This window comes from Carassius carassius, chromosome 32 (assembly GCF_963082965.1).
Source record: "Carassius carassius chromosome 32, fCarCar2.1, whole genome shotgun sequence".
NCBI classification, from domain to species: Eukaryota; Metazoa; Chordata; class Actinopteri; order Cypriniformes; family Cyprinidae; genus Carassius; species Carassius carassius.
Genome location: NC_081786.1, coordinates 27,380,118 through 27,392,738, shown reverse-complemented (window position 1 = coordinate 27,392,738; position 12,621 = coordinate 27,380,118). Strand labels below are relative to the sequence as shown.

Below are 12,621 nucleotides of genomic sequence, written 5' to 3'. Positions count from 1 at the left end.
AATAGCATGTGCCAGCCTGTAGGAGGAGCAGTGTAAATGACCCTTAACCACACAATGCTATATAAACCAAAATACTGAGCCATTAAACGTTTAGATTTTATCATTTATTTGAACTGTTTAGGGTGTGCAATTCTGTTTAGGGAATGCATGACTCTTTGAATAACTATTTATGTTATTTTCAAACTCCACAACACAAACAACAGTCAAACATACTGTTCACACATATGTAATAAAACCTCCTCTAGTCTACGCTTTACATTTGGCATTAAAGCACTGAGTTTGTGAACTCATATGGCATTCGTTAAGATGCCCACATTTGTCTTGTTATGAGTTTCGAGTAATATGTTGATAAGTCTTTACTGTGATCGCATTGAGAGGGGGCTCGTGGACAGTAGGGGAGGGGCGCGCGTCGGCCGAGCAGCTGTATGCAAATGAGACGCGACAAGCACGCGCCACACAGCAAACACACTCACATACGGCCGGTGCGCACGCACACAATCTCATTAAAATGCCATCGAAGTGCATTGTGCTGGGTAAGACCTAGACAAACAAACTTCACAGAATGTTAACACAGAGCAAAACATGTTCCGATAAAAGGAAAACGAGCGAAGAGTCTGAACTTGAGATGAAGTTAAATATTAGACGGGCGCAAATCCATTTGGGTGCAGATGCATGATTTAAGCAGAACTTTAGACGATGTTGAGAACGTTTGGATGGCGCAGCGCAACTATGCATGTTATAATTAGATATATTTAGGAACATTTGAGTTTTGCTTGTCTTGTTAAACTCCGCTAGTGTTGTAATATTTGTGAAAATGCAGGGGAGAATGGTGGCAGGCGCATATCTCAATGCTCGAGCAATTATTTGACTCGGTCATACAGCAGCTTTATGCTAATGAGGGGAACAATAGATGAATGCAAACCCGTGCAACACGTCTGTCCAATTATGCGCGCAAAAGAGAATTTAAAGCAACTGTTTCACGGAGTAGAAATGAGATCCTTTGTTGCTGTGATATAAATCGTTGGAGTTAAAGCCTGCTGTAGTGTTTTCCATGTGCATTTGTTGAAATATAACTTATTGAAGATGATTCTAAGAGTAGGTTACTAACATTATTTGGAATTCAACTTTTCAGACTCTTTTTTCTGTGCTTGTAACTCAAAATACACCACGGATGGTTTTATTTCAAAGTAAACTAAAACGTTGTAGTTAGAAGAGCATCAATGAAGTGAACACTAGTGAACTTTATTTAGAAATTGAGCTGCTTGTAAAACACTTTGTAGGTTTTTTTTTTGACTTAGCTATTGTAGTTCATTTTAATTACAGTACATGTGTGTAGTAAATGTGTTGATATGGAAAGCGTTCAGTAAAATATTCTGGCAAACGCTTCAGTGTCTGAAGTTGTCACCGGTCATGGTGGTTTGAGGAAATGCAATGATGGCTGACCCCTGGCTTGACCTCGAGGTCAGTGCTCATCTTTGATTGCGTCCAGCACGCGTCTCTCTTTTGGCCAGATTGCTGTGTATCCCTGTAGAGATCAATTTGCTTTTCAAAGGCAAAAAAGCCTGTGACGGCCGGCCAGACGCGGCTATTGTGTTGAGAGATGAGGGCTTCTTCTGATGACTTATGCATGCGTTAGCCAGCTGATTTATACTGCCCTCAGACTGACGCGTGGCATTACAAATCTCTTTAATGTCCAGATTTGCAAACAGGAAGCGCTTCGGACAAATTTAGCATGTTCGTGTTTCATACGCACTAATTAATAACATGCAATATAACTACTTTCTGGAGTTGCTATTTTTAGTACACGCTATTTACACGAAATACGCGTGAAACGGAAACTTTAAACTGTAAACAACGCCATCACAATCACACAAAAAAATTAGCTCATCTAAATGCTTTTTTCCTCGAAGATTAATTTATTTTGCATAATATTTTATATTTTACAAAATGACTATTATAAAATCGTCCTCCTCTTATTCACTTCAGCTTTAGCTTGTGTAATAACTTGCACTGCAATTATAGGCGATTGATGATAAATTATTGTATAAATGCAATTTTAATGTAATCACTTCTGCATTCGACGTACTTAAAATCATTCTACATTAAAATGACAATTTATACAGTTTAATTCAATGTAGATCGAAACAAACACTTAAAGCTGCAGTCTGTAGTAGCTACATAAATCAAATGAAAATATTAAAAACATTCTAAATATATAATACATAGACATGCGTCAAGATTTAAGTGAAGACATTCTCCATCACAGCTCTAAACTATGCATTCCGAGAAGAACTTTCTTTGTTGTCGCTCATTCCAAAATGTGAAGACGACGATGAAGGCCAGTGAGTGACATTTCCCTCTGCGGCACGCGCTGCTCTCTATACATCTCCATCAGACCGTGAATGGAGAGCAGCGCGCATTACTACAATAAAGGCCATGTACATCTGCTCTGTAGCGCCCGGTCCGAGTCTCTCAGCCCTCCCACGGGCAATTCCGCAGAGATCCTCGCTCGCTCCTGATTGGACGAAGACGCGGCGGCGAGGGGCGAGAACAAAACATCATTCCGGCTTAAAAAGAGTGCAGCTATGCGTCGAGGAGCAAAAGCATCTCTCAGAGGGAGGGAGGCGGACGGCGCGTTTGTGGCTCTGGATCTCGTTTTGTTGTGCCTTGTCATCCTCGCCTCATCATGCCCAAAGGATTCCTGGTGAAAAGGAACAAGAAAGCGGCGCTCGTTTCGTACCGGATACGCTCGGATGAGGATGGAGGATCCACTCCAGATTGTCAGATCGCGCCGATCGCCGCGTCTCCACCCGCGCCCAGCGCCTCCAAGCCGGACAGCATCACCTCGGCGTTCCCGACGGACAGAGCAGAGGCCCCGGTGCCGGTGCCGGTCCACAGCGCCAAGCCGGTGCGGTTCGGCAACCCGGAGACGGTATACCAAGCCCTGTACAGCCCAACCCGTCCCATCAGCAAGGAGCACGACAGGAAATATTTCGAGAGGAGTCTCAACCTCGGCTCGCCTGTCTCTGCCGAGTCGTTCCCTACTCCCGCCTCTCTCACCAGCCTGGACCATCATCTTCTGTTCGCGCCGGTCGACTTGAAAATCGGCACCAGCAACAGCAACCGGAGCGGAACGGCGCCCGTCATCCGAACCGGCGCCAAAAGACCTTCTGACGCCGCCGAGCGCAAAAGCAGCAAAAGCGCCAAGAAACCCAAAGCCATACGCAAACTAAACTTCGAGGACGAGGTCACCACATCCCCGGTGCTGGGCCTGAAAATCAAAGAGGGGCCCGTGGACGTGAAGCCCCGCGCGACCTCGGGCAACACCAACAGACCCCTGGGGGAGTTCATATGCCAGCTTTGCAGAGAAGAATACTCGGACCCGTTCTCTCTGGCACAGCACAAGTGCTCCCGGATAGTGCGGGTGGAGTACAGGTGTCCCGAGTGCGAGAAGGTCTTCAGCTGTCCGGCGAACCTGGCCTCCCACCGGCGCTGGCACAAACCGCGCGTGCCGAGCGCGCCCAAACAAGCCCTCCAGCCCACCAAACCGTTTCCCGAGGCGTTCCCCGGCGACAGAGACTCCCCGAGTCCGGGTCTGTCAGAGTCCGGCTCCGACGACGGGATCTACGACTGCCAGCACTGCGGGAAGAGGTTCAAGCGCCAAGCCTACCTGAGGAAGCACATCCTGGGACACCAGGCGCTCCAAAATCAGCTCCTCGCAGAGGCTTTGCGCACCGCGGAGAGCCCCGACATCGTGCCCTCGGAGGACAACCAAAGCCCGGCTCCGCTCAATCTGAGCCCCGCGGACTGTCTCGCGTGTCCGGCTTGTGGAGAGAAGCTGCCGAACCGGGCGAGTCTGGAGCGACACCTGCGCCTGCTGCACGACGACTCCCAGGCGTTTCCCTGCAAGTTCTGCCCTGCCTCTTTCTACAGCTCGCCGGGTCTCACCAGGCACATCAACAAATGCCACCCCACCGAAAACAGGCAAGTCATCCTTCTCCAGATGCCCGTGCGCAACGCCTGCTGAAGACGAACCCACACCGATCTGTCCTTGTAGAACGATCTATTTTCTTCATCCAACCCCTTGCTAGAAAAGTCTGGAGAAATGTATTAGTTTGTTCCTTACAAAGGTATTTTTTTAGGACCCTTGCACACATGGTAATGTAATAGCTCCTAGACCTAAGATATGTCCCTGTACCTCTGCCTTGAATTCACATGCTGTGCGTTTCACGTCTGTAGCTTTAATCTAGTATGTGGATTACGGGACTGAAATGTTCTCTCTCTCTCTCTCTCTCCCTCTCTTCCTACTGAAAACTACATCAACAAATCTTGAAAACTTTCCCTTTAGTAGCCATAAATGCCTTTAGAGAAATACATCAAACTACTGCCTTAAGAACTCTTCAGTGTAATGATTGTTTTTGAATGTCGACACACAATTACAGCTTACTATCATGATGTAAAATTATTGTAATATGTTTATTCGTAATATTTTATTTATTTATGTATGTATTTATTTATTTTCAATGGCTTTGTATAAATTATTGTGTGACTTTTCTCCCGTGTCACATGTTGCAGTCGAATCGTTGTGTCGAGATCATCTTGTCTTGGGTTTTGTGCGCTCTCTTGAAACGTGAAGCTCTTATAGATGCAATCTTTTTCTACCTATACAGCTTATTTTCCTAAATGTTTGCTACCTAGCGCTTTATATGTGCGTTCGTGTTGTCTACTCAAATAAAATATTTTCAAAATGAAAACGCTTCTTGTATGCACATACTTGCCCACAATCCCACTGTCTACTATTTATACAATAGTTTATTTGAATATCATAGACAGTTACCATCGCTTAATATGCGAACTGTAAATGGCAGCGACCCTTCGTTTGGACGCTTAACACAATATGAGCACATTATTGTATTTCCAAGAGCCAGTCACTCCATGCACACGTAAAGGTTCCATCCTGGTTTTATCTACAGGTTCATGCAGTTAACAGAAATGTATGATGTAAAGTACAAAGTGGGGCTTTTTTGTGCAGTCTACTACTGCAAAGTTAATGTGCAGCATGACCAACTGTTATTGCAGCTACAAGGTGTTTTTCCACAAGTGTCAAATGCTCAAATGATATAAAGCCAGCCTTTGACAATTCACACCTTTACAGTTTCTATCCCAGACCATTTCCATGCTTTAAATGGCAGCGGTATTGATTTTAAATTGGTCAGGTCATTCTGAAGTCACCATGTAAGCTCTGCTTGATCGATGAATAATGTAGTTGGCCCACTGTAAATTCAGCTGAAAGCATTTAAAGAGTGACAACAGCCTTTGTAATAATGTACAAGGGCATTAACCTGTAATGCATTTCAACACAGGCATTATTGATTCTGAGCCAAGTGGGAACCATTTTTTTTCTATCTGTGCCTGGTCTGTACGATTTTTATTTTTTATTTTGACCATGAAACATCTCTAAAGAAGCATCCAATCCATCTTGTGCTTTACTCACATAACATGTTCCTGAAAGAGTCAATATATCAGTATATACGAATACAAATAATAAATCAAAGATGTCATCAGGGTGAAGTTCACTAAATGAGCATCTGATTGTTTAAACTACAGAATCCTCTGTGCACATTCTATTCATGTGTAAAGTTCACGCTTCACAGCTGTCATCCGTTTCTCACTAATGATTTTACTCTTTATTCAGTTTATGCAGAACCATTATTTTATGCATTTTCAGAGTGCAATTGGCAAGAAAAGGAAGAAAAAAATCATACATGTTGTTTTGGTCAGGTTTTGCACACACACACACACACACACACACACACTCAGTCAGTCAGTCAGTAATTAAATGTGAGTGTGCTGGAGGCCACCTGCATGAGCTGTAGGTGTTGGAGCGTGTGCACCTGTACTCCAGCGAGGGACGCGTCTGTGCTCACGGAGCAGCAGGGGAGACAGATGGGAGGGTCAGGTTACCCTCAATATTCCCTCGGCTCCAGCAACAGACCAACCTCTAACCCCGAGCATCACTTCCACCCACTCGCTCGAACACACAATATGGCCATGCATTCTCCCACAAGAGCAGTCACGGATGAATTCAGACGCACAGACAGTACAACAGCACATCATCCTACAGTTTCTCCGGGTCAGAAGCAGGACAGCGGGAGGTCAAATTCAATGTCCCATTTCATGCATAAAAACCCGGCCTTCGATAATGACAAAAATGACTACATTTCTTTTGTTAAACTCAGAAGAAGGTATTTGGACTCCGATGACTTTCATTTTGTGATGAAAGACACTCATACAGGTTTGGAAATAACAACAGTGTTTGTATTTAGTGGAAAAATAGTAAATACATTTAATAGTTATTCAACATTTAGGTTAATCTGAAGTGTCTATTTTAGTTAGTGGAGCAGCATTTTTAACCACTCTTATTGCAGTTCACTTAAAGACACTGTAAAATAATTTTTTAAAAGTTGTAAGTAAATCTTATTAGAATATACTCTACCAGAAAAATACTATATCAACCTTTATAATTCAAAATTTAATGTTAATTCAACGCTACCCATCATAATTTGTAACATTTTGTAGCAATTTCAGAGAGAAAACCTTTTCAAAGTGAACCCTGCTCCAATGATTTTTTTTATACAATGTGGCGTTTCTTATTTATAAATACAGTTTAAATTACATCAAATTGCAGGACACAGCAACTACCCATGAATCATGAAACACTGAACAAAAACAGACCAAACAAATGCATATAAACATGAACTTCAAATCGATTTAATGAAATGTTTCGATTCCTTCACATTTCTAGTAAAGATAAAGCGATTACTTTTTCTATTAAAAACAGTCTGATATGTTAACAAGTCATGACGAAATTTTTAAGCTTCCTTATCTTCAGCATCTTATACAAAGATTATATTACAGGCATTAATATATTTATATCCTTCAGAATTAAGAACATTCAAAGAAAAAAGAGAGAGACACAATAAACAAGTCTACACTGAACACATCATCAAACAGAAGTCAGCCCAGTTGCAGTATCTTTAACCCAAAGCCCATTTCAGACCCACATCGTCCCAGTTGAGATTTGGACTGTGGCTCTGCAAACATTCGTCAGCGTTTTTCATTCAGAGCGTGGAAGAGAGAAGAGGTATCAGACGAAGCGAGACAATAAAAGACAAGTGTACAGGTAAGGCAAAGAAGTGCAACATGTGTGCTGTTGCAGTTTGGGCGTGTTACACCTGGCCTCCATGTCAACCAGGCCGTGTCTCTACGGGAAGAGAGCAGAGAGAGAGAGAAGCGCTGGCATGCTGCTGGTACGGTAAAGGGCACTCGGGAATCAGGGACGCAGGTGGAAAAGATCCCCCATCCAGCATCTAATCAGACAGAAGCCACTCTCACAAAACGCAGACAATCTCATTCAATTTACTCCAGTGAAATGTAAGACTCGTTGGAAAAACACACTGCTCTCCGTGTGGGAAGTGGGGGCAATTAAAACGGACAGGTACTACACAGGCACTGTGAACAGCTCCCTTCACACAGCTTCACCTGAGGAGTTTAGTCAGGTATAGTACGATGGCAGATCTTTCTCCATATATATATACATACACACAACATGAAACAAATAGATATATTATCAAATGAAATTGAAATGAATGTACATCCAAATACAGAGGGAAGAACGGAACAAACATCGACCTACGGCATCTTCACCACCGAGTGAGTGCAAAAACATTGGAATGTCGGAGTAGATTTACATGACAGGAACGGGACAGGTTCAGTTCACAAATGAAGAAGCACACGCTCATGCTCCACCTCGACTGAAATACAAACATCTGCCTTTTCCATTCGGCATGTGGCATAAATCAGTTCTGTGAAATGATCAAACAAGTTGCTTAAAAGTAAATCATAATAGCAAAAGTGATTTCAGTGCAGTCTGCGGTACTTCAGATGCCACTGATTACATTATTGAAGAAGAAAAAGGAGACTGGAGACTCTTTTTTTGATGATTGCCAGTATTTTCTCAGACTGGCCCAGAGCGCTGTAAGAGCGCCTCAGTGCTGCCACGGGACAAAAAGTCTCTCCCATATGCTTCAATGATTGGGTTTCAGTGTTTGACATAAAGAAAAGCTCAAACAACAAAGAACAAACTAGCTAATAGCTCAGGGTTTTTGAAATGTCTACTCGCTACTCTGTCGTAAGGACATTTTTGGGACAAATCGCAGTCCAAACGCAGCATTGCTGTGAAAATAGCAATTCATTTCACATTTGCAGATTCGCTTCAGCATAACTTCAGTTTCTGTTTCTTCACGGCAAGTGAAGCTACATAATTTTATGACAACTTTCACTGCTACTTGACTTTAAAACGGAGAAAAAACTCCCAAAACAACAACAACGGGTGGAAAGCATTAGAGTCAAATGATACATTCATCCACACTGCAGTCTGAAGCCGGAGGAAGAGTTCAGTTGGAGGACTTGCTGATGGCGCTGGCCGAGCGGCGGAGCTTTCCGGAAACACGGTTCTTAGAGGCGCGGGGCATGGTGGGCGAGACCTGGTCGCCGGAGTCGTTGGTCATCACAGTAACACTGAGGTCAGCGCTCGTGCTGCAGCTGAGGGAACCTGGGAAGGGAGGACATATTACACGCAGAGTGAAGAATCAGCAGAGATATGATATTAATGAGCTGCTGAAACAGAAAACATCCTCTGATAGAGACGGATGCCAATGGACATTACATAAAATGCTGCAGAAAAGAAACGTCAATAGAACGAGAAAAACAAAGAAAAGCAAAATATGGATTCTGCTGGCGATCTGAGACACTGGTACTCCTGAAAGCATCTAAATTAAACAAGCTTCCTGCTTTGTCAAGATGGCATCTGCTTGGCTATTTTCTTTCTTTCTTTCCGACCGTTTTCTTTTTTTTTATGGGCATCTCAAGTTTCTGCGAGCAGATGGTGTGGGGAACATGCGCTCATTGGAGAGGACCTCCACTCCAGGGCTTGTTTGAAAGAGGGGGAGGAGAGCGGAGAACAACAGTCTCAGCATGTGAAAGGAGTTAGGGAGGAGTAAACGAGTGCGGGGTGCTGTCCGCTCCACACGTCCACAGAGACCATCTCAGGAGGACTCGGGATGCCAGCACGCACCTCCTCTCTAACGCTGACTGAACTATCTGTGGTGCCAGGGATTTCTGTCTGAGACGACTGTTTCCACACTGAAGCTGAGCGGAAAGATCCAGAGCGCTCGTCATCACAGTGATCGACTAACTAACGTCTGATCATCAGGTTTCATTTGAGAATCAAATCAATCATGCAAACCCTGAGAATTTATGTCTTTATCAGACCATCTACTGTTTCATTAAACACTGTTGAAAAAAATTAAGAAAAGGAAAATATGAGAATAAGAGTAAAAATACATATATAACATGGGGCCAAACACAAAATTATATTTTAAATGGTTTTCTATTTTGTTTTATACTTGTAATATACTTTAATAAACAATATTATTTTAAGTATTATTCAGAAATACACTTACATTAAAAAAATAAAAGTGGAAACACCAAAATGTTCCACAGGAGGAATTTAGATATATATATATATATATATATATAGACTAAAACACTGAAAAGTTTGGTCACACCTGCTCATTATTTATTATTATGATGCTGATGATTTTAATGATGATGATTATTATTATAAAAAATGCATCAAATTATAAAAATTTCAACTGAAAAAAAATAAAATAATAATAATCAGTTTAATGCTTCCAAACTTTTCATTGCTAGTGTATAAACCAGATCTAGAACTTTACAGTGACCTTTAATGGTACATATTCAAATTTATACCTAACAATATAGTCAAAACAGAATATAATCAAAGGTTACAACCTTTCATCCCAAACTACATATTCAGAATTTATAGAATTATTTCCTGTTTGGCCTTTATATATATATTTTAAGTAAGTGGCCCTCATTCCCATTGGTTCCCTGCAGCAATCCAAACAAAAGCGTAAGTGACAAAGACATTTTCCAGTAGGGCAGGTGTTAGTGTCAGATGTGGCCTCAGGCAAACAGACACACGCCATAGGACAAAGCAACAGGAGAAAAGAGGGGAAAAGAGAGAATAAAGCAGAGACATGCAGGAGAGGAGGCTGGAGACCCATTCATGCTGCTACTGTGTACGATTTCTCCGCTGGCGTCCATAATCAGAGAACAGCCAGCCCCAATGCAGCTCTGCCTCTGTGTTCCTTTAAAAGCTCCGAGCAGATGCAGCTCATTAATGGAAATAAAGAGGGAAGATGAGTAGACGAGCCGGGGAAAGGGGGCGGGGTCTCTGTGACTTCAGACCAAGACTCTTACCTTCGGTTACTGTACTGACACCTGTAACACACTTAATCTACAGAGGGAGAGAAGACAATAGAGCAACACGTAAGCTGTGCACCGTCACGGGTGTGTGTGTGTGTGTGTGTGTGTGACAGAGAGAATGAGAACGCTGTTGAAAATATGGCTGTTAGATGTTAATGCTGAGGGGTCAGGGAAGGACAACACAACAAAATGTTAACATACACAACACAAAGTGATCATGACAGACTGTGGCTGCTAACACAAGCAGACAGTGAAACACATTTCTATTCACACTGGCCCACTTCACTTCTTTGTGTTTTCTGAGAATGAAAGAATATTTAACACAGGAAACAGAACAGAAAAGCTGCGGGATGCAAAACACTCTTCAAATGGTTTTTCACGTTATGTGCATTTAACTTGTGTTATGTAACTGAGGTTATTTCTGAACAAAGGTGCTTGCACTGGAATAACGCTCACAACAGTGCAAGGTGACGATATAGAAGTAACAAAACATATATATTTTTTCTTTTAGTGAGAGTGTAAATGATATTTGGTGCCTACATGCCTGCACATGTTTATGAGACACACTAATCTGTTGTATTTCAGAGAAACTCCAGTTTACCATTTATGAAATTAAACAAATCATTACCATCTTTCAACTCAATGAGATGACTAAAAGGCACAGAATCCTGCATGTATACAAACATACATTTCTATGACCCTGACCTCAAAGCTCTGTTCCAAAACCTAGTGAGCTGCCTACATAGACAGCATCTGAAGGCATCATATTCAACAACTGGCAGCAACATTAGTAATATCTGAAGTATAATAATAATGAAGTATTACAATTAAAAATACAGCTTCATTCATCATCATCTTATTATTATTATTCTAATATTCTTAACATTTGGAATATATACTATATGCAAATTGATTTTTCTTGCTTTTCATGCTTGCTGGGGAAATCCTTCCATTCAGCTTAGAATGCTGTATTGAAAAGTAGTTGCTTATTTGGAAGCGAACTAGGTTTTGTAACAGTCTGCAACAGTGGACTTTTCATCTGATAAACTGTGCTTCCTTCCAGAAGTGTAATATTTTTTTTTAAAAAGAAGCCGTTTAAGAAAAAAAGTCTATGTGCTCAATTCAGTGTCATAAAAGAGGGAACATGCATGCTGTATAGAAAAGGTGAGAAAGATAGAGACAGAGACAGGTTTGTGGGCCACATGCCTAATGGAGGAAGCAAGCGGAAAAGTCTTACAGTCCAGCTTGGCCCAGAGGTAATCCACGTCCCAAACCATCCCTGGCCAGCGCCTGCCTGCTGTCATGGGTGAGATGGTGGCGAAACATGGAGTAGCGTCACAGACTGTAACCCACACAACAGCTCAAGGCTCCAGGCCTGTCTGAACGCTCCTCTATGGGTCTGGACCATGCATTTATGAGGGAATCTATGGCTCTGTTCCACAACTGGTCTTCTTAAACCTGTCTATATAAAAAGTTATCTCCTAAAAGCACAAGTGCTTGAGCCGCAGCAATGGCTTTACTATGTCGACACTGGAACAGTGAAACTGTACCTCATGTCAAATTGTAAAATTAGGAAAATGTGAATTATTATATATCCAGTTTATTTGCAAAGGAATTCCATTAACAATAAAATGGTTCTGAAGTGCATCAACACTGGTCAGAATGACATTGTAATTGTGCAATCATAAAGTTATGTATCTCAGTTTAAAGAATCATTATAATGCTGTCTGGCTACACAGCTCTCTAGGGACCAGAGCTTATATTTTGTGTATGTACGTATATATAGAAAAACTTCTTTCCAACCTAAGCCTGCATTTTATGGATAAATTATTAATTAGTAAATAAATACAGACTTTGAAACAGAAAAAGACAAGAAACAGGAATGACAACTGAGGTGAAGCACAAAATAAGTGAACATGAGAAGCTAATTAGAACAAAAGAGAGAATGAGGCCAACAGAAGAAGGAAAAAGAGAGAACAACAATCTGGGGAAGCAGTTTTTGATGTGTTTGAGAGGCAAAAGAAGAGAACGCCAGAGAAATGGAGATTGAAGTGTCTAATGGATGAGATTCTCATTCTCTCTGAGGTCAGTGTGCTGCTCCCTATGCAGTCAACAGAGGTCACCACAGCGATTTTCACAGCGAGATAAATGGGTGCCACTAGAGAAATCAAAACGGGCAGAGCATCATTCTGCTAAATTATCCCAAAGAATGTGTCCTGAATAGTGCACTACACCATCGCTGCTGCATTCAGGGATTGGGTCAATTAA

The 12,621-nt window shown here is 42.0% G+C and overlaps 2 protein-coding genes across 5 annotated transcripts in view; one reads left to right on the top strand and one right to left on the bottom strand.

The window, feature by feature from the left end:
• The first annotated feature begins 2,494 nt into the window (after window positions 1-2,494).
• Window positions 2,495-4,754, top strand: insm1b (insulinoma-associated 1b). Its single transcript, XM_059521115.1, has one exon. It carries the CDS (start codon window positions 2,687-2,689, stop codon window positions 4,025-4,027), a length of 1,341 nt encoding a protein of 446 aa, XP_059377098.1. The 5' UTR covers window positions 2,495-2,686; the 3' UTR covers window positions 4,028-4,754.
• A 1,995-nt stretch (window positions 4,755-6,749) lies between these two features.
• ralgapa2 (Ral GTPase activating protein catalytic subunit alpha 2) overlaps window positions 6,750-12,621 on the bottom strand; it is a 164,716-nt gene continuing 158,844 nt past the window's right edge. For 3 of the 4 annotated variants that reach the window (XM_059520864.1, XM_059520865.1, XM_059520866.1), the window contains one exon: window positions 6,750-8,614. In XM_059520864.1, coding sequence (XP_059376847.1) covers window positions 8,457-8,614 — 158 coding nt within the window. In that variant the 3' untranslated portion in view covers window positions 6,750-8,456. Of the gene's footprint in view, window positions 8,615-10,347; window positions 10,385-12,621 lie in introns of all 4 variants that reach the window. The other variant, XM_059520867.1, reaches the window with a different exon arrangement.